This window comes from Balaenoptera acutorostrata, chromosome 20 (genome assembly GCF_949987535.1).
Source record: "Balaenoptera acutorostrata chromosome 20, mBalAcu1.1, whole genome shotgun sequence".
NCBI lineage: Eukaryota > Metazoa > Chordata > Mammalia > Artiodactyla > Balaenopteridae > Balaenoptera > Balaenoptera acutorostrata.
In genome coordinates this window covers 22950851-22970485 of record NC_080083.1, presented here as the reverse complement: position 1 = coordinate 22970485, position 19635 = coordinate 22950851, and the positions used below count along the sequence as shown (strand labels likewise).

Here is a 19635-nt window from a genome sequence, read left to right as displayed (position 1 = left end):
AGGTGGGGCTGAAAAGGTAGCTCCTTGCCTGGATCCCCCTGGGGTCCGAGTGCTGAGCAAGGAGTCTGGCCATTACCTGTGGGCCAAGGGCATCGGTTGGTTTGTCAGCAGGTGCAGGTCAGGCACAGAGCTGTCACTTAGAGAATCAGCGCCATGGCACAGGAAGTTATTGGTGGGGTCCTGCTGACTGGTGCCGACGGTTTGACAGGCAATGGAGGTGTAGAGGAGGGGCTGGATGTAGGAGAATCTTCTGAGGAAAGTCACCAGCGCCCGGTGGAGGACGGGATGTGGGGAGGGAGTCACCACGACTAACCAGGTTGAACAGGAAAGCCAACACATCCCCTTAAAGTGTCCTTTGCTGGTACCAGGGTGAGTGAGGTCCTCCAGTCTCCTGGGACCTTGAAGGGTGCAGAACGCAGCCCACGGTAGGGTCAGCTCAGCGGCGAGCACCCCTCGGGCCAGTGACTGGGCGGCGGAGGTCGTCGCTCAGCCGGCCCTGCAGGGGGCGCTGTGGGAACGACCTGGCCGCCGGGCATGCGCCGTGTGGCTCCGGGCCGGGGGCGGGGCCGTCCGAACGCGGAAGCGGAGTGGCTCACGTGGGGGCCGGGAGGGCCCTAACTAGGTTCCACGGCCGGGTTCTGGCCAGTACCCGACTGGGAATCCTGGCCTTTCCTGTATCTGAGGGGGTGGGCCGGGGGCAGCCTTCGGGTCCCCTTCACCCGCTTTGGGGGCCTGGAGCGGGCCCCGGCGGGGTTGACCACTCTTGAGGACGCAGCTGGGGCATCGACCATGGCACTGCTCTCGGCCGTCGGCGGCGCGACCTGGCATTGCTGCGGTCGCCTCCTCACGCGTCCTTTCTCCCAAGCGGCGGGGCGTGGGGAGCGGCCCGGCGGGGAGGAGCTAAGCCGCCTGCTCCTGGATGACCTGGCGCCGACTCCGCGGCCGGCCGTGGGGCTGGAGCTTCTGTTTGGCCTGTCCCCGTGTCTCCTGGCTCTGCGGGCCGCCCGCCGCCGCGTGGCCCGGCTCCTGCTCCAGGCCGGTAGGTCCGGGCTGCAGGGGGAGCGGGCCGAGCTGCTGCGCGCGGCTGAGGCGCGGGACATCCCGGTTCTGCGGCCCAGACGGCGGAAGCTGGACGTCCTGTGCCGCTACCAGGTCCACCAGGGCGTCTGCATGGAAGTGAGCCCGCTGCGGCCCCGGCCCTGGGCTGAGGCCGGGCAGGCTCGGCCAGGAGACGACCCCCAACAGCTGTGGCTCGTCCTCGAGGGGCTACAGGATCCCCGGAATCTTGGCGCCGTGCTGCGCTCCGCTCATTTTCTCGGAGTGGATAAAGTCATCACCAGCCGGAGAAATAGGCATGGTCTCCCCTTATTCCCCGTGTCCCCCAATTTGGAGGCGCAGCCGAGTTCCTAAGCACCTTGACCCTTGGGTGGTCCCTCAGCCAGGCCTCCCCAACGCCAAAATTCTCACCCCTAACTCTTGGGGGCTGGGGGGAGGGCACGGCACCGGGCTTGAGATTACCCAGCCTCATACGGTGGCATGGGGAAATCTTGCAGCTGCCCGCTCAGTCCTGTAGTCAGCAAGGCCAGCGCCGGGGCTATGGAGGTGATGGACGTGTTCTCCACTGATGACCTGGCCGGTTTTTTACAGGTAATGGCGCGGAGAAGGAGGTGGGGGGCGGGGTGTCAGTAAAGGAGAAGAAATGAGCCAAGTTCAGTCTCTCCAAGGGCCCCCAGCTAGCAGCTGATGGACGAAAGGGAGAGAAGGGGGCGTGTTGGTATCGCTTCCTACGTCCTTCTAAATCCCTCTAGGAAGAGAAAGATCCGGAGTTTTAAAAACCACACATGGTGGGACTTCCCTGGCAGTTCAGTGGTTAAGACTCCGCGCTTCAAATGCAGGGGGCGCGGGTTCCATCCGCGGTCGGGGACTAAGATCCCACATGCCCCGCGGCGCGGCCAAAAAAAAAAAAAGGAAAGCGCACACGCACGGAGCAGAATCTGATGTTAGGGACTTTTACTGCACTCCCTTCCGTGGCGTACATCTTTGCTCCTCCTGCGGGTTTACACAGTGCCTCACTGCCCAGTAAGTAGGTATTCAGTAAATGCTCAGCTGTGAGGAGCAGGTGGCTCCTGGTTCCTCCAGTAGGGGCGCGGCTTGAAAGGCAACCTGAACAGGGACTAGTCTATGCCTTTCCCCTCGTCCCTCCCACAAACGAAGAAACAAAGCAACAAAAGAAACCCTCAAAACCACCACCACCACCACCAAAAAAACCACTTTGATGTCTAAGAAGGAAGGGGCAAACCTAAGTATTAATAAAACCCCTCTTCTGGTCCATACACATTTTTCTTCAGCTGTGCTTCCCTTGCTGGACACAAGAGGGCAGTACTGCCCTGTATTTAGCAGCTTCCCTGACCATCCTCTCCCAGGGCTCCCAAGTCACAGTCCTTGGATCTCTTTTCTGTATATATTCATTTCTTGTTGGTCGCATCCAATCTGATGGCTTTAAACGCCATCTATATTCGAATGCCTCCCAGACTTGTATCCCTCCTGGATCTTGCTCCTGAACCTCAGATTTACATATGTAGTTGCCTGCTCAACAGCTCTTTTTTTCTGTCTGATGGGCATTTCAAACAAGATTTCCAAATGTTGTTCCTGTTCCTTTTTCAGACTTAACCAGCTCAATTGATGGCAACTCCTCCATCCCTTCAGTTGTTTAGGCCCCAAAACCTTGGCACCCTCCTTGATTCTTCCTACTCTTACTCCCCATGTCCCACCTGTTGGCATATCCTTTTGTTTTTACCTTGATGTTATTTCCACATTCTCACCATTTCTCACCATTTCTCACCATCTCCACTGTTACCACTCTGGTCCAAGCCACCATCATCTCTGGCCTGTATCAGTGCAGAAACCTAACTGGTCTGCTTGTTTCTGCTCGTGGCTCTCAACATAGGCAGAGTGATTTCTGTAGAGACATAAGTCAGACCATGTTACTAGTCCTCTGCTCAAAAACCTTTCAAAGCCTTTGCATCTCTCAGAGTAAAAACCAAAGGCCTTCCAGTGGCCTCTGAGGTCCTACCTCACGTGGCCCTTTGTTTCCTCTCCTGTCTCAGTGGCTCCCTTTCCACTGGCCACCTTGTTCTGCTGCTCCTCATGCATGCCAGGTAAGCACCCGCCTCTGGGCCTTTGCACTTACTGATCTCTGCCTAGAATATTCCTCCCCCAGATGTCTACGTGGTGCTCCCTCACCTTCAGGTCTGCATTCAAATGTCACTTCAGTGAGGCCTTCCCTGACCAACCCTTCTACGAGGCTAGGATTTGGGCCTGTTTTGTTCATTGCCTTATGCAAGTGCCTAGAACAGAGCCTGCCCGTTCTAGGTGCTTAATAACTATTGACTGAATCTGGTGGCTCAACGAGGGAATGAATATATGGGCAAGGCCGGGGCTCTGATGAAGGTTTGGTGAGCTAGAGCATGATTTCTTCTTCCCTGTTTCAGGCCAAAGCCCGGCAGGGCTGGCTCGTGGCTGGCACGGTGGGCTGCCCGGGGCCTGAGATCTCCCTGTCTTCCGAGATCCCCATCACTAGTTGCTTGGAGTTCCTCTGGGACCGGCCTACTCTTCTAGTGCTGGGTAGGTAGATGCCCCTGCTTTTCTGTGCTCAGACATGCATTTTCTGAGTGCCTGTGTGAACAGCTGGGGCCTCCCTAACCCTCTGGCCCCCGTACCCTGCAGGGAACGAGGGCTCTGGTCTGTCCCCGGAGGTGCAGGCCTCCTGCCAGCTTCTCCTTAGCATCCGGCCCGGCCGGCAGCTGCCTCCTGGACTCGAATCCTTAAATGTCTCCGTGGCTGCAGGTGAGTCCCCACTCCCCTTACTTCTCTCCCTTTAATCACACATGTACAGCTGGTTCATCCTAAACAAGTTTCTCAGTCTTTCTGTGTCTCTGTTGCTTTATGTGCCAAATGAGGAAAATACCTACATCCTCTTGAGGATTAAGTGAGGGAGTGGCTGGCACATGGTCCTCTTCTCCATCCTTGTCCTTCCATCTGTCTGTGCAGGAATTCTTCTTCACTCCATTTGCAGCCAGAGGAAGGGTTTCCTGGTGGACGGGAAGAGAGAGCAACCTCTTCAAGACCCCCAAGATCCCTCGGCCTTGTCTGAAGTGCCCAGAGTGGCTCAGCACCCAGGGCTGTCCTCGGGATGAGAAAAGGAGAGGCAAGACGGGGGCTGACTTGGACTGTCCGAGGTGTGTGTGTGCTGGGGGGGGGCACACACATCCACACGCTCAAATGTGCAGGGGTCTCTTGCCTTCTTGCCTGAGTGTGTGCACCCAGGCCCGTGTTTATAAACTGCTCTCCCAGGGCTGGGAGCTTTGTGGTGGAGACCAGAGGAAGTTCAGTTTCCCGTTTTGGCTTTGGACTTGCAATTGGAGATGGCAGCTTGTTAATTTCCAGGCTGTGCTGGGACAGAGGGTCTCTTTCTTTCCAGGCCCTGCCTGGAAGTCAAGGGGAAGTTCAGACATCAGAAGGGACTCAAGCGGCCCAGTCCAGGGGTCCTCTTCCGCTTGGACCAGCGTGAGAATGTAGAGGGAAGCCCGGGGCTCTCTTGTGGGCCAGACAGGTGCAAATCCAGGCTCAAACCCTGCCCTACTGGGGCCTTGTGCACATGGCTTCATCTTTTTGTGTCTCGGGGCCCTTGTCTCCACCTCTCTCGCAGGGCTGTTGTGAGAATCCAATAAAACATCACCTGGTATCCAGCAGGACCTCAACCAGTGGGCCATTATATCTGATTTCTCCATTAGGTGGCAGCCTCGCTCTTTGGTCCATAGTCTTCAGGAAGCTTTCACAGCCACCTGGGGAGATTCCTGGCTGTGGCCCACCCCCACCCCCCCACCCCAGAGGGGCAGGGGAACGATTAGCAAATACCTCCCACCCTACTGGCTCACCAATAACCCCCATGGGTGAGTCATCAGTCAGTCTGCCTCTGTGGACCGACCCGCTGAACCAGAGCCTTGGCCTTTGATTCTGGGAGGTGGTGAGGACCTCGCAGCATTGCTGTTTATTGTACAACCCAGACAACTTTGGTACTCCTCCCCCAGGGTCCCACAAGTGGAGCAGAGGCCACTAGGATAAGTAACTTAGAGCAGTGTTGGCTGCACATTGGAACCACCTGGCAAGCTTTAAAAAACAAGTGACACTGGGGACCCACCCCTCCCAGCCTGATGTAATTGGTCAGTGTGCAACATGAACATCTGAATTTTTAAAGCTTCCCACATGGGTTTCATGTGCAGCCCAGACTGGGAACCACTAGTTTTCTCAGCCTCGGCAATACTGACATCCTGGGCTGGATAACTGTTGTGAAGGCCTGTCCTGTGCATTGTAGGACGTTTAGCAGTATCTCTGGCCCCTGCCCACAAGATGCTGGTAGCACCCTTCTCCCCCTAGTTGTGACAACCAGAAATGTCTCCAGACACTGCCACGTGTCCCCTGGGGGACAGAGTCGCTCCTAGTTGAGAACCAGTGCTCTGGAGCATGGATCTGGAGGACAGCAGCCCTAGCTGCAGATCCCGATGCTGTGTGACCTTGGCCATTTCCTTACCCACCTGCGCCTCAGCCCCCTTCTCGGTCAGAGGGGGATAATCCTACCTTCTTGGGTGGCCGGGAGGATATAGAGGGTGATAGGAACTCAGTGCCTTACACATCATAGGTGCTTGGTAAGTAGTACTGCCCTTTTCTCTGTGGAATGGATTTATCTTGGAATTCTAATGGTGATGCCAGTTTAGAAAGACATTTGAATTTGTTTTAAAAATGCCTAAGATGGCTTTAAATTCAAAGTTATTCCTCTCAAGAAGGAGGAAGAAATCCCTTCATAAACGCCATAGATCTCCATTGCCCGGGTCCCCCCTTGAGCTCTGTCCCTGACTGCCACACAGGCTGTGACCTCTGCTGGCACGTGTCCATCTTGGGTGTACTGCACCACCTCCCATATCCCTGCTGCACTCTTGACCAAGAGCCTAGTGTGGTTTTTAACTGTGGCTGTGCCTTAGTGTTCTGGGATCAGGGAGTGGGTGGGTGGGGGCATCACTTTAGTAGTCCAGGTGCCCAGAGGCACAAGGCTGATTGGATTGGCATCTCTGGGGAAAGAGCCAGGCACCAGCATTTCTTAGGAGTTCCCCAGCTGATGCCAGCGTGCAACCAGTACGAGAATCACTGGCTCTCAAGCCACCTGCAGGTGTCCAGCTGCTTCCAAATCATTCACACCTATGCTTTTGAGTGCATGCCTGAAAGTTTGGGCCAAGCAACCTTTTACCTGTCCCCAAAGTTCTTCAGAAGATGCTGGATCCAGCCCTGACTCTGTGGCTTCCTATCTGGGTGGTGTCTTGGTCTCCTCATCTGTAAAATGGGGATAGTGCCATCGCTGCCAGCTCCAGCTACCCCCTCCCCAATAGGGAGGTTGTAAAAATAAAAAGTATTCTGTAAACTACAGGGCTGTGCACCCCAGGACTGGCACATGATAATACAAACCTGGATGTGAGGGTTCAGTTTATGTGTCAACCTGACTGGGCCATGGGGTGACCGGATAGTTGGTCAAACATTATTCTCGGTGGTTCTCTGACGGTGTGTTTGGATGAGATTAGCATTTAAATTGGTAGACTGAGTAAAGCAGATTGCCCTCCCCAGTGTGATGGGCCTTATCCAATCAGTTGAAGATCCGAATAGAACAAAAAGGCTGACCCTTCTGCAAGTAAGAGAATTCTCCCTGCTTTTTGGAACTGAAACATGGCCTCTTCCTGGGTCTCGAGCCTGGCTGGCCTTCAGATGGGGACTACATCGTCAGCTCTCCTGGGTGTCTAGCCCCCACCCTGCAGACTTGGGGCTTATCAGCCTCTGTAATCACATGACCCAATTCCTTATAACATACATAGTGTGTATCTGGATGTGGATGTGTATATATGTATATCCTATTGGTTCTGTTTCTGTGGAGAACCCAGACTAATAGACCTGATGAAAACAAACTGAGGTGCCCTGGTGCTCCCCTGCATGTGCAGGTACAGAATTCAGTTCTGCTCTCTAGAGCTAAACCCAGCATGGAACCTAGAAGTTGGGCTTTGGTGTCTTTGGGGTCCAGAGCCCCCTCCTTCCCACAGACTCCTCCGTGGTGTCTGGAACCCTATCTAACCTGCCTTGGGCCTGCTGTTCATCAGCTTTCTGATTCCCAGTGGTCTGGGCCACCTAGAGGGCCACTCCCCTGGGCAAACAGCCAGGCCCAGGCGGCTCCTCCCTGCTTCGCCCCCTGGGCAGCAGGCTGGCTGTCCTCCAGCAAGACAAGTTCACTTGGACCAAAGGGAACTGAGCCCGTAATTACCTGCCAGGTACACACAGGTGTGTAGTTATGTCATGCAGACCAGGCACTCCCAAAACGAAGAAAATGCACCTGAGGTCCTAAGGCCGAGGATGAGGCCTGATTCTCTTTGCACGTGGCCTCGGGTGCTGGCTTCATAGAGGCTGCTCAGCTCAGCAAGTGCGGTTAGAAGCCCAGGAGCTGGGGTGGCTGTGGCCGTGGGTATGAAGGGCGGCAGGGTCGGGATGCAGCCAGAGGAGAGCACAGCGGTGGCTGAGAACATGACCTTGGCTGTTCAGCAGTGTTTGCTTTGAGTTCCAAGTCTGACACTTGCTAGTGGTGTAAATGTGGACATGTCCTTTAACTTTTCCAAGCCTTGGTTTTCCTCATCTGTAAATGGGGACAATAGTGTCCACTTTGGAGGATCGTGGTATGGATCATTACGAGATTGTGCACGTAAAGCCCTCAGCCCCATGCCCTCAGACTTCAAGGTGTTCTCACAGCGCCTGGGGGCCAACCTAGAGGTCAGGGCACTGGGCTCTGCCCTCCTACCAACCTGGCCTCAATTTCCCCATAGGCTCTAGGGCCCCTTTCAGCTGCAATACACAATGGTCTACTGCCAAGAACAGAGGGAGTTGGGGGAGGGGCGGGGGTTGAAATGACATTTGCAGGACCCTCCTTTGTCAGGGTCCCCCAGCCAAGAGGGGACAGGTCTCAGAAGGTTGGTGTTCCCAGAGCAGCTCAATTGTGGCCAGCGCCCCTGCCCCCTCCAGGGCTGGCATCTTTTTCTTTTTCTGGCAGGAGGTTAAATTGCCAATACCCTCCCCCAGGCTGGGGTCCTAAACTCGACCCCCCTCCCCACTCCAGCAGGGCCAGGCGCCAGGGAGCCCCACAGTTTGTAATCAACCTTGAGGTCTCTGGCTTCCACAGGTGCAGTTAGCATGCCCATCTGCTAATCCCTGATTAATGATGTTTACAAACATGGGACTCCACTCTCAGAGCTGCTCAGCCCTTCCCCAGGCAGTGAGCAGAGCTGGAGGTCCTTCCTTGGAGCCCCCTGGCCCAACTCTTATTGCACACAGATGGAAAGGAGACCCAGCGAGAGCACCCAGGGAGACCGGAGGCTGGGAGGCCTGGGATCCTGCTCTTCTTTCTTCCCAGTTCTGGAACTTCAGGACACACGGTGTTACCGTTACTCACCAGGCCGGCTCTAGCCCCGGGGCCACACACACATACCTCCCTTCGTGGAGGTGTGGGCCCATCCCCAGTGCCCCAAGGATTGGGCTCCCCGGCCTCTCCCCAGACACCCCTCCCACCTTCCTGCTGAGGACTGTGTGGGTCTGGTCAGAGGCCCAGCAGCGAAAGCGTTAGGAGCCCACTTCTCAGGGAACTATGTTCAGTGTCCTGGGATAGTCCGTAATGGAAAAGAATATGGGGAAGAATTTGCTGTGCAGCAGAAATTAACACAACATCATAAATCAACTCTACATCAATTTTAAAAAAAGACAAAAAAAAAAACCACACACTTCTGAATCAGACAGTCCTGGGTCCAAATATTGGGTCTGCCTCAGGCCAATCACTTAACCTGATTGAACCGCAGTTTCTTCATCTGTGAAATGGAGATAGGAACAGTACCTATCATAGAGGTCATTGTGAGCATTAACGATTGGATGTATAAAAAGGACTTAGCGCAGTGCCGGCGACACAGTAGGTGCTCAATAAATGTGAGCTTTTTTATGGCAGTGAAAGTAATGACAATAATAAGAATAATGATGATGATGATCAAAGGAGGCATCAGAAGCTACAGAGATGCCCAAGGAGTCCCCCTCTCTGGGGAGAAGGGCAGGTCCCAGCTCATTACTGGTGGGGGCTGGGTGGAGGTGTCAGATTGGAATCACTCCTGGGTCTATTCGCAGCTTCTCTGTTTCATTAACACCTCCCTGGTGGTCTTCAGCTCATCCTGCTGGGGGAGGTGCCTCCTAGAGCAGCTCCCTGCTCCCCACTCCTGGGTCTGTGTTCAGACCCACATACAGAGAGTTTTATGTGGGAGAGAGGTGTCCACTGGCTGGGAGGCTGTCACTCTCCCCTCCCCCCAAGGTCCTGGGGGCCTGGTCAGGGGGTGTAGCACCTGAGGCTGTCCCTTCCTCTCCCCTCCCCCATCAACCTCATCCCCACTGCATCCCAGCCTGGCCGCTTCTTCCTTCCTTTCGAATCTCCCCTGACTCGGTGTGAACAGGGTTTGATCTTGGGTTCTCATCCTGACCCACCTCTTCCTAGCTTGATGACCTAAGGCAAGTCGCCGTCCTCTAGGACATTTATTCAGTTCTGTAAAATGGGGACACGATACTCACAGCCTGGTAAATTGTTAAACTCTCTACAATGGCAGCCGTTGTTGTTATTTTACAGGGAACAACAACTGCTCTCAGAATTATCATTTTAAACTGCAGGACTTTGTTTAGCCAACCGGGGTAGGGGAGCAGGGCCAGAGCCCTGAGGACCACTAGGTTCAAAGAAGCAGGAAAGGGCGTGAACTTTGCCCCAGTTAATTGTCCCAGTTTCCTCCCCAGACTGGGAAAGGGAGTGGGGCCGTTCATTGAATTGGGACCAGGAGATTTATACCTCGGGCTCTGGGAAGGCTGCTTCTAAACAAGGTTCCCCTCCACTACACTCCAAGAAGGATTCTTATGGAAATGCCTGTCCTTCGCCCCCTGCGTGCCCTCTCTGTCACAATATTCCATTTCAGAGGACACCCTTCCCCAGCTGCGGTGGGCCGGGAGGAGGGGCTGGGCCCGGGCTTCCCGCCCCACCGCCCCCAAACCCAGCAGTCTGGCTGAACTTGGCCCCTTCTGCGTTCTCCTGCCACCTCTGCGCCCCTACCCCCGTCCCCCTCAGACACCCTGCTTTTTGCTGAGGTTTGTGGGTGTCAGAAGGGAGACTCTAAAAAGTGGTACCTTTTGTGGTTTATCTGTCACCTCAAAAAAACGTCAGTGGGCTGAACAGTTTCCTTCAGAAAGAAGAAAACGAGACACAAGTCAGCAAACGAGGGAGACAGTAAGACAGTGGGCTTGGTCCCCTCTTGCAAGCAGCCTTACAGGCCTCCTCTGTCCCTTGGTCCCCACAGGCCTCTGCAGACACTACGCCCCTCCCACTGCCTAGGTACACCCACTCCCCTCCTTTAGACTATGGGGCAGGAGTTAGTTAGCTTTACTCCTTTCATATTCCCCGGTCCCAGCACAGGACCAGGCACATGCTGGGGGTTTAAAAACCATGAACGAACAAGCACATGGGTCCTGAGATGGGAGACTAATTGCCTCCCCCTCCTCTTCTCTATGGTGGGGTGGGGGGCAAATCTCTCAGCATGTTTCCAGCTGGCCCTGACCTTTCACCTTTCAGAGGAGGCAAGATGCAAATGATCCCCCAGCCACAGCTGCTCTTGATTCTCTGAAACAAAGAAGCTAATCGAGGGCTGAGGGGATGCTCTGTAGAGCCCCTCAGCCCTCAGCCCTGCTGAGACCCATCTGCATCCAGGCCTTGCACAGATGCCCCTCCCATAGATGGGGGTACTAGCTGCAGGTCAGGCACTGCCAGGGGCTGGATCTTGTTTAAGTCAGAGCCCTGAGACCAATACACGTACACGACAGTCTCGCCATGGTGAGTATGGGACCCGCAAGCCGTGCGCTGGCAGCAGGGTGATGATGATGATCGTGATAATGATGATGATGACGGTGGCGATGGGACGAGTGTTTATTATGTATGTGCCATGTGCTAGCAGGTTTACATGCCTCGTCTCCTTTAATCGTTATGATGCTTTCGGGTGGGCACTGTTACTACCTTTGGTTTAGAGACAGGAAGTAGACCCTGAGGGGTTGAGTAACTGGCCCAAGGTCATGATGCGGCAGTCCGAAGGGTTTGGGAGGGAGGGAAGGAGGGAAGGGTGGGGAGCTGGGGTTGGCAGGAGAGGACCTGCAGCCCAAGCGTCCGCTAGGAGGCTGCTGCTCAGGAGGCCAAGCCACATCTGCGCACAGCCACCCTCCCTCCCCCCAACACCAAGCCCCTCCCCCACGCAGCACCCCACCCTGTCTCCCCACTCCACCGCTCCCCAGCCATCGCGACAAGCTCTAAGTGGGTCATCCCAGTGTGGGAGCACCTCCACCAGCTCCCGGCTCAGTTGTGGGTGTTCTGCTCAGGCTGGGAGGCCAGAGTGACAGCTCAGGGCTACTGTGGGTGGCATTTGGCCTAGAGACACCCAGACTTGGGTTTAAATCCTGGCTCTGCTCCCACATCTAAAGGCTCAGGCCTTAGCCGAGTTTCTGAACCTCTCAGCTTAGTTTCCTCCCTGTAAAATGGTGCCCAAACTGGCTTTCTCCCAGGGTTGTGCTGGGGCTTGAGAGAAAATGCCCTGGGCACAAGGTAGGCCTTCAGAACTCTTCCTTGCCCCCCTCTTCTGTCTCTCTTGGGGGCCTCCCTCTGTGTCAGCCTCTTTACCCTTCTTAGCTCAGGGTCTGGTTCTTCCTCTCCTTCTCAGCTCTGCCTGTTTTCTGATGATCTCCATCCTGTCTGCCTGTCACTGGGGGTCCCTGTTGCTGCTCCCTGTCTGGGGCTGTGTCTCCACATCCTGTATGTTCCTCTCTTTTCCTCTCCTCTGGCTCTACCCTGTAGGGCAGATCGATGGCAGCCGCTAGTTATCGATTGGGGTGGGCATCCAAGTGTGGCTGCCGGAGGCCAACATTGACGGACAGGATCGGTGCCCAGGCTGATGGAGTGGCAGTTGGAGAACCCGGGGCTGCAAGGCAAGAAGGGCTCCCACCTCTCCTGCCAGGACCTGGGAGTGGGAGTCCTTAAAGCTGCAGACCCTGCCGCTAGGATGGGAGTAGAGGGCGGGGCAGAGGGCCTCTGAGGACAGACAGCCAAGGCTTAGCTCATGCTGTCATTTAACAAGTATTTATTGAGCATCTACTATATGCCAGCTGGGGATACAGCAGTGAGTGAGTCAGCAAAAAATCAATAAGTAAAATTATATAGTGTGTTATGCAAGAAATAGAGCAGGGAAAGGGGGATGGAAGTACAGTTTGGGGGAAGGCTCCGTTTTGAATACTGTAGTTAGGGATAGGCCCCCTTGAAAAGGTGACCTTTACGCAAAGACCTGAAGAAAGAGAAGGGGTGAGCCCTCTGAGAGCATTCTGGGCAGTGGAAACAACAAGTACGAGCAGAGACCCTCTGGTGGGGGCAGGCTTGGTGTGCTCTAGGCTCCCAAGGAGGTTGGTGGTGGAGTGAGGAATAAGGAGAGCAGGAGGAAATGGGTGGGAGGGAGAATGGTGGGGGGAGGGGTAGGCACGTGCATGGCTGGCGGTGGACAGTCAGTCCAGGGCTGTCAGCTGCCCCAGCTCCAATCTGAGAGGCCCGAGCAGCTCCCACACGAGGGTAGCTTCTAGAATATGATTCTGATGCTCCAGCCATGCCCGGAGGTTTTGTTTGTTTGGTTTGAGGGTTTTTTTTTGTTCTTTTTTGTTTATGTTTCGGTTTTTTGTTTTGGTTTTTAACTGAAGTATAATTGGTTTACAACATTGCGTTAGTTTCAGGGGTACAGCGCAGTGGTTCAGTGATACATGTATATGTGTGTGTATATATATATTCTTTTCCCTTATAAGTTATTACAAAATATTGAGTATAGTTCTCTGTGCTATACAGTAGGTCCTTGTTATCTAGTTTATATATAGTAGTGTGTATATGTTAATCCAGTCCTCCTAATTTATCCCTCCAACAGTGACCACGTTCGAGGTCCTTCACTGGCTTTGTCAATGAGATAATGCTCACAGCAACCCTCTTAGTAAGGATCTCTCAGTCCTTGTTGAGTTGAGGAGACTGAGGCTCAGAGACATTTGGCAACTTGCCCCGGGTCATGCAGCTAGGAAACGGCGGAGCTGGGACTCAAACCCAGTTTTATCTAATTACAAAATCTTTGCTTTTTCCTTCTTTTTTGCTAACCATCTTAACCATTTTTAAGTGTACAGTTCAGTAGTTAAGTATATTCACATTGTTGTGCAACAGATCTGCGGATCTTTCCATCTCACAGAATTGAAACTCTACACCCATTAAACAACAACTCCCCATTCCTCTCCCCACCACCATTCTATTTTCTGTTTCTGTGAATTTGACAACTTCAGTTACTCATATATGTGGAATCATAGAGTATTTTTTTTTATGACTGGCTTATTTCATTTGGCATAATGTCTTCAAGTTTCATCCATGTAGCATGTGATAGGATTTCCTTCCTTTTTAAAGACTGAATAATATTCCATAGTATGTATATACCACCTTTTGTTTATCCATTCATCGGTTGATGGACACTTGGTTTGCTTCCATCTCTTGGCTGTTGTTGAATAGTTCTGCCATGAACACGAAGAGTGTGCAAATCTCTTTGAGGTTCTGTTTTTTTTTTTTTTAAACATCTTTATTGAATGAGGTTCTGTTTTTAATTCTTATGGATACACTCCTAGAAGTGTGATTGCTCGATTATTTGGTAGTTCTGTTTTTAATTTTTAAAGAAACCATCATACTGTTTTCCAAAGTGGCCGCACCATTTTACAATCCCCCCGACAATGCATGAGGGTTCCGGTTTCTCCAGATCCTCACCAACACTTGTTATTTTCTGTTTGTTTGTTTGTTTTTGATAGTAGCTGTTCTGATGGGTGTGAGGTGATATCCCACTGTGGGTTTGATTTGTGTTTCCCTAATGATTAGTGATGTTGAGCATCTTTTTTTTTTGGCCGCACCAGGCGGCATGTGAGATCTTAGTTCCCTGACCAGGGATCGAACCCGCACCCCCTGCATTGGAAGCACAGAGTCTTAACCACTGGACCGCCAGGGAAGTCCCTGAGCGTCTTTTCATATGCTTGTTGGCCATTTGTAAATCATCTTTGGGGAAATGTTTATTCAAGTCCTTTGCCCGATTTTTAACTGTGTTATTTTTTTGTTGATGTTGTTGTTGAGTTGTAGTTCTTCATATATTTTGAATATTAATCCCTCATCAGATAGTGATTTGCAAATATTTTCTCCCATTCTGTAGGTTGCTTTTCACTCTATTGATTGTGTCCTCTGATGCACAGAAGTTTTACATTAAAAAAATTTTTTTTAATGTTATTTTTATACAATTTTTAAAGGTTACTTTCCTTTTAGAGTATTACAAAATAGTGGCTATATTCCCTGTGTTGTACAATACATCCTTGAGCCTATTTTACACCCTGTAGTTTGTACCTCCCTCTCCCCCATTCCTAGACTGCCCTCTCCCCCCACTGGTAACCACTAGTTTGTTCTCTATATCTGAGTCTGCTTCTTTTATGCAATATTCACTAGTTTGTTATAGAAGGTTTAAATTTTGATGTAGTCTCATTCATCTATTTTTTCTTTTATTGCCTGTGCTTTTGGTGTCATATCCAAGAATCCATTGCCACTCCTCTCTGCAGTCAACAGTTCTGCTGACACCTTTGGGTGGGTGGGTGGGAGGGAATGGGGGAGGACAGTTTGCAACAGTTGAGGGAATGAGGAAGTGTTTAGCCAGGAGAGCGGAAGCATGTGGGTGGTAGTAGTAGGAGCAGTGGCCATGGTATTCAAATTACAGAAGTGCTTTCATGGAGCAGAGCAGTGACCCAGAGGGCAGGATTGGGCCCAGTAGGAGGCTCAGGGAGTCAGATAGCAGCTCAGTCTAACAGGATTCCAGAGGTTGAATGGGGTACTTTGGAGGTAGTGAGCTCCCTGTCACTGGAGGAGTGCAAGCATTCAGATGACCACTCAGGCGGGATGTGGCACAGGGGCTTCAGGCACATGATATTAAGGCTGGGTTGATGGCCTCTGATCCCTTCTATGATTCAGTAAGGAAGGAGGGAACTTCAGCCTGTGGGGTGGGGTAGACAGGATTCCACCTGACAAGTGTCCTCTTTTCTGTGTCCGGGGAAGTCTTGTAATTTGGGCTTGAGCTGTGGAGGAGATTCCCTGAGTTCCCGTCACCCTGGAGCCTGAACCCAAGCTCTGACCTGGATGGCCCAGGGATCCTGGAGCCCTGGGCTGGAAGAGGAGAAGAGAGGTGACGATGTGGCACTTCATCGCCTGCGAGGCGCTGCTTGCGAGCAGAATGAATGGAGGGAACACAGACTTCAGGGCCTGGCAGACCTTGGTCAGGTGCTGCCTTGGGCACTTGCCGCCTGGGTGGCTGTGGGCAATTTCTTTAACTTCTCTGATCCTCACTTTCCTCAGCTGAGCAAGGGGCCATGGCCTCTCTCGCAGGGTTTTCTGCAGAATGGCAATAACAAGTGCCTGGAGGCTGGCTGGTGCTCAATCATTGCCTTTCACCACCTCCAAAGCCAATGACCTTGAGTGGGCTGTACAACCACCACCCTCCGGTGCCGCTTCCCACTGTTCTTGGCCTTGGCCAGCCCCTCTGACCCGGGTGGACCTCGGTCCCTCGTTCCTTCTGAGGCTGGGAATCCAGACTGCTGGATCCAGATCCAGAACCCAGCCTGGCTATTGCAGACCCCCAAGCCGGCCCAGGGGCCCTCTCGGCCTGGTTGGGTGGGGCTGGATGGCAGCCTCATCTCCTCTCTGTTGGTCCTCTGTCAGTGCCTGTCCTGATGGCTACTGGCCCTGGAGCCTCCTCAGTGCTGGTTGCCCAGTCCCTCCCAGCCCTGCAAGCTGTGTCTGGGCCCATCTCCTTGTATGTTGCACCCAGAGATCCCCCACGTAACCCCCAGCCCAGCACCCCCCATTGGGGCAAAAAATCAAATCTCATTAAAGGCCATTGATTTTCCTCCAAATTTGCTGCCGGTACGCTTTGAGGATTCTTAAGAGGGTGAGAGGACTGGAGAGCTGCCTGCCAGAGCCCCCAGCCCGCTCTCGCCCTTCAGCGCAGCAAGGTTCTGGATATGCCACTGATTTCTGGGCAGTGAGTATTTCTCTGTCTGGCTGCCCCCATCTTCCTACAAGGCTGGGGCAGAGGGGTATGTGTTTCTGTTTGTGTATGTCTGTCTTTGTGTGTCAGTGTGTGATTTTGGGTGTCTGTGTGTGTCCCTGGGTGTCGGTGGTATGTCTCTGTGTCCATTTGTCTCTGTATCTGTGTGTATATCTAAATGTGTGTGTGTGTGTGTTTGCATGACTGCAGCAGCGGATATGACGCTTGGCTGGCAGTTGAAGTCTTGATGCTCTGCTGCCCATGAACCAGCCAGCCTGGGGAAGGGACTTGACTTGGGGTAAACCCAGGATATGGATCTAGATCCTCCAAGGGGCCAAGGGCTGGGAGGGCTCTGGAGCGGGCATAGGCTTCTCTGCCCTCTCCTACCTACCCCTGCTGCCCCTTTGTCATCTTGGAAATGGGACACCTTGCTGGCTTTGTTGGGGTGTTAGATTTGCGGTTTGGGGGGCTGGTAGAAAAGATTCACAGCCTGATGTTAGGGGGCGGTGCATGAATTCCTCCCTCCCCTCCCTTCCCCCTGAACTAAGAGCCCCAGGTAAATGTTTAGAGTTGAATGGACATATATTCACCTGGTGAGTCTGGAGAGAGTGGATTAGGAGAGAAGGTTGGGCAGGGAGGGCGCCAGGGAAAGGGTGGGCACAGAGGGCATTCCTGTCTGCTGGGGCCGTGTTCGTAGCGCAACATCCAACATCAAGGATGGCCTCAATGGGGATAAAGGTCACACAGGGCCCCTTTGGCCTTCATGGGGTGAAGTGGCTTATGGCCTGACTATAGGCTGGGCCATTGGCCTCTAGCCCACCTGCCAGGGGCAGAGGTCAGCTGTGGTGCTGGACTGGCCTTCTAAGCCCTGGGACATAGCTGAGGTGCCCCAGTGAGCAGCCTCGATGGGGCCTCCTACACATTTGGGGGTGGAATGGGCCCTGGGTGTGTGCCCTCAATGAAGCCTCGCCCGCCACCCTCTGCCCCAGCCCTGCACGGGCATGTCATGTGAATTCGCGTACATGCATGTGTGTTCTCACCACGGCCTCTGCCGGGAGAGCTGGGAGCGGCTCTCCGGGTTCCGGGGACAGGCCAGATTTATGGTGCTGGGAGAAATATTTAGGCCCAAGACAGTTTGGTTGTGTTAATTATGGAAATCTAAAGATAATCTATATTTAATGCTGAATTTTGTCAAATTTGCTAAAGAATTAGGGGAGCATGTGCAAACAGTGACACTTCAATGAAGAACAAGGTGCAATTAAACTCTGAAATTTACAGTGGAATAATTGGAGAGCATGACAAATATAGTTATCAGCAGCAACTAATTAGGGGTGTGCTCGAGGTTTCTGGGCTTGATTAATCTCACCTAGATGCTAATATGTTATGCTGGGCAGCTGATACCCTTTGTCGCCTACTTTCCACCCTCTCTCCAGAGCACTTGGCGGGGCGGGAATGTGGTCTCCATCCCTGGTACAGCCTGGCCTGAAGGGAACCATGGGGGCACTGGAGCTCCTCTGCTGAGACCTCTCTCCTCAGCTAAGGATGACCTGAATGCTTTGAGCCTCCCCTGCTCAGGCATCCTGGGGTCTCACTGGTTGGTAAGTTCTTCTTGGTGTCTCACTTGAGGCTTGCTGAGATCGAGGGAGAGAGGTATTGGAGGCTGGATATTAGGGTCTGACTGAGCCTCAGTGGGTCAGATTTGTTCCCTCACTGTTGACATAGTCTGCCTCTCACCTCTGCCTCCTACTCCATGCCTTGTGGGAAGGGGTGCTGAACCCCCTTCCCCCCAGATAGATTCCATGTGCACCCTCCTTCTTCCCTCCCAGGTCTCTACTAATCTTCCTTGCTGCTGACTGTGGCCAAGGCTTAGATCCATTGATTAAAATTTAGGCCCGAGCTGGCGCTCTTACCCGGCTGGAGTGTGGCCAGCGCCCTGGGCATTGCTGCCAGGCTCAGCTATGAACTAGAATTGTCTGCTTCCTCTCTGCCTCTCACCCTGCCTCTGGGTCTGTTTCCTGCCCAGATGCCTCTCTGAGACCTGCTGTCCTTGTCCCCCTTCAGGGGCCCACCCTTTGCTCAGAAGCTCTCCTGTCTGCCAGGTCCCCTACTCGGGGTCCCCCAGGGCTGGTGGGGCATGGACCCCATCCTGGGCGGCCCCTCTGCTCTTTCCTGCCTTTACTCAATGTCATCTGGCACAGGACAGGGGCTCCGATCGGTAGCCTCAGATGAGGTTGGCGCATCTAAACTGGGAAGTTGGGTGAACTGTGACAGTCTTTGTGAATGTCTTCGATACACCAGAACTCAGCATGAGTGTGTGTGGGCGTGTGTCCATGGGAGGCTGGGATCCCGACGTGGCTGGTGGAGAGACTGATGGAAGGTGGGGCAGGAGGGGGACAGGGGTCTTGAGAATGCCTCCCCGTGGTAGCTGGGCCAGAGTGGTCCTCCTTCCGGGAGGAGGGGGCCTTGCTTCCTTGAGGCCTTGGTTTCTCTTCCTGCTTGTGGTCTGAGGAACTTTGAGGTCAGACCCACCTGGGCTTGTGTCCCGGCCCTGGGGGTCCTGGGCTGTTCCTAACTAGGACAGGTCTTGGTTTCCTTCTTTGGAACAGAGATAATGACTTCAGGGCACTTGCCCCACGGTCACGAGGACCTGGGGTAAAAGGTGAGGAGCTGAGCAGACCCTCAGTAAAGGGCGCCCCCTCCCTGCCCCCCTTCCGACAACCCCCTTCATCTTTCAGGGGACTTACATACCTCTTCAGTCAATGCTGGGGCCCCGACTGAAGGAGGCCGGAGTGGGAAGCAGATCCTGGAGCTTCACCCTCCCCAGCATCTGCCTCCAGGCAGGGAACCCACGCAGCTTGAGGCCTGTGTGCAGTGGTTAAAAAAGGGCTTGTGGGCTTCCCTGGTGGCACAGTGGTTAAGAATCTGCCTGCCAATGCAGGGGACACGGGTTCAAGCCCTGGTCCGGGAAGATCCCACATGCCACGGAGCAACTAAGCCCGTGAGCCACAGCTACTGAGCCTGTGCTCTAAGAGAGCCCACGAGCCACAACTACTGAGCCCACGTGCCGCTTCACTGAAGCCCCAGCGCTCTAGAGCCCATGCTCCGCAGCAAGAGAAGCCACCAGAATGAGAAGCCCGTGCACCGCAAAGAAGACCCAACACAGCCAAAAATAATAAATTAATTAAAATAAATAAATTTTAAAAAAAAATGGCTTGTAAGTTCTCCAGTCAGGCCATGAGGTATTAACTTTTGTTCATGGAAGGAGGTGGCTTCCATAGCCTTCTCGCCTCCACTTCGTCTCCAAATGATAAGCCTAAAATGCAAATCAGATCTTTCCTGTCCTGGCTCAGAAACCTTCAAT

At 53.4% G+C, this 19635-nt stretch overlaps 1 protein-coding gene across 3 annotated transcripts; it reads left to right on the top strand.

Annotated features, from left to right (window-relative positions):
* The first annotated feature begins 577 nt into the window (after nt 1–577).
* MRM1 (mitochondrial rRNA methyltransferase 1) lies at nt 578–19427 on the top strand. Of its 3 annotated transcripts, none has more exons than XM_057536847.1 (6): nt 578–1352; nt 1554–1647; nt 3492–3624; nt 3727–3846; nt 4051–4238; nt 19010–19427. In XM_057536847.1, exons 1-5 carry the CDS (start codon nt 790–792, stop codon nt 4194–4196), a joined length of 1056 nt encoding a protein of 351 aa, XP_057392830.1. In that variant the 5' UTR covers nt 578–789; the 3' UTR covers nt 4197–4238; nt 19010–19427. The 3 variants fall into 3 exon arrangements, with proteins under 3 accessions (XP_057392830.1, XP_057392829.1, XP_007190307.2); XM_057536846.1 differs by lacking the exon at nt 19010–19427 and adding an exon at nt 4481–4760; XM_007190245.2 differs by lacking the exon at nt 19010–19427 and having other exon boundaries at nt 4051–4760.
* Nucleotides 19428–19635: the final 208 nt, after the last annotated feature.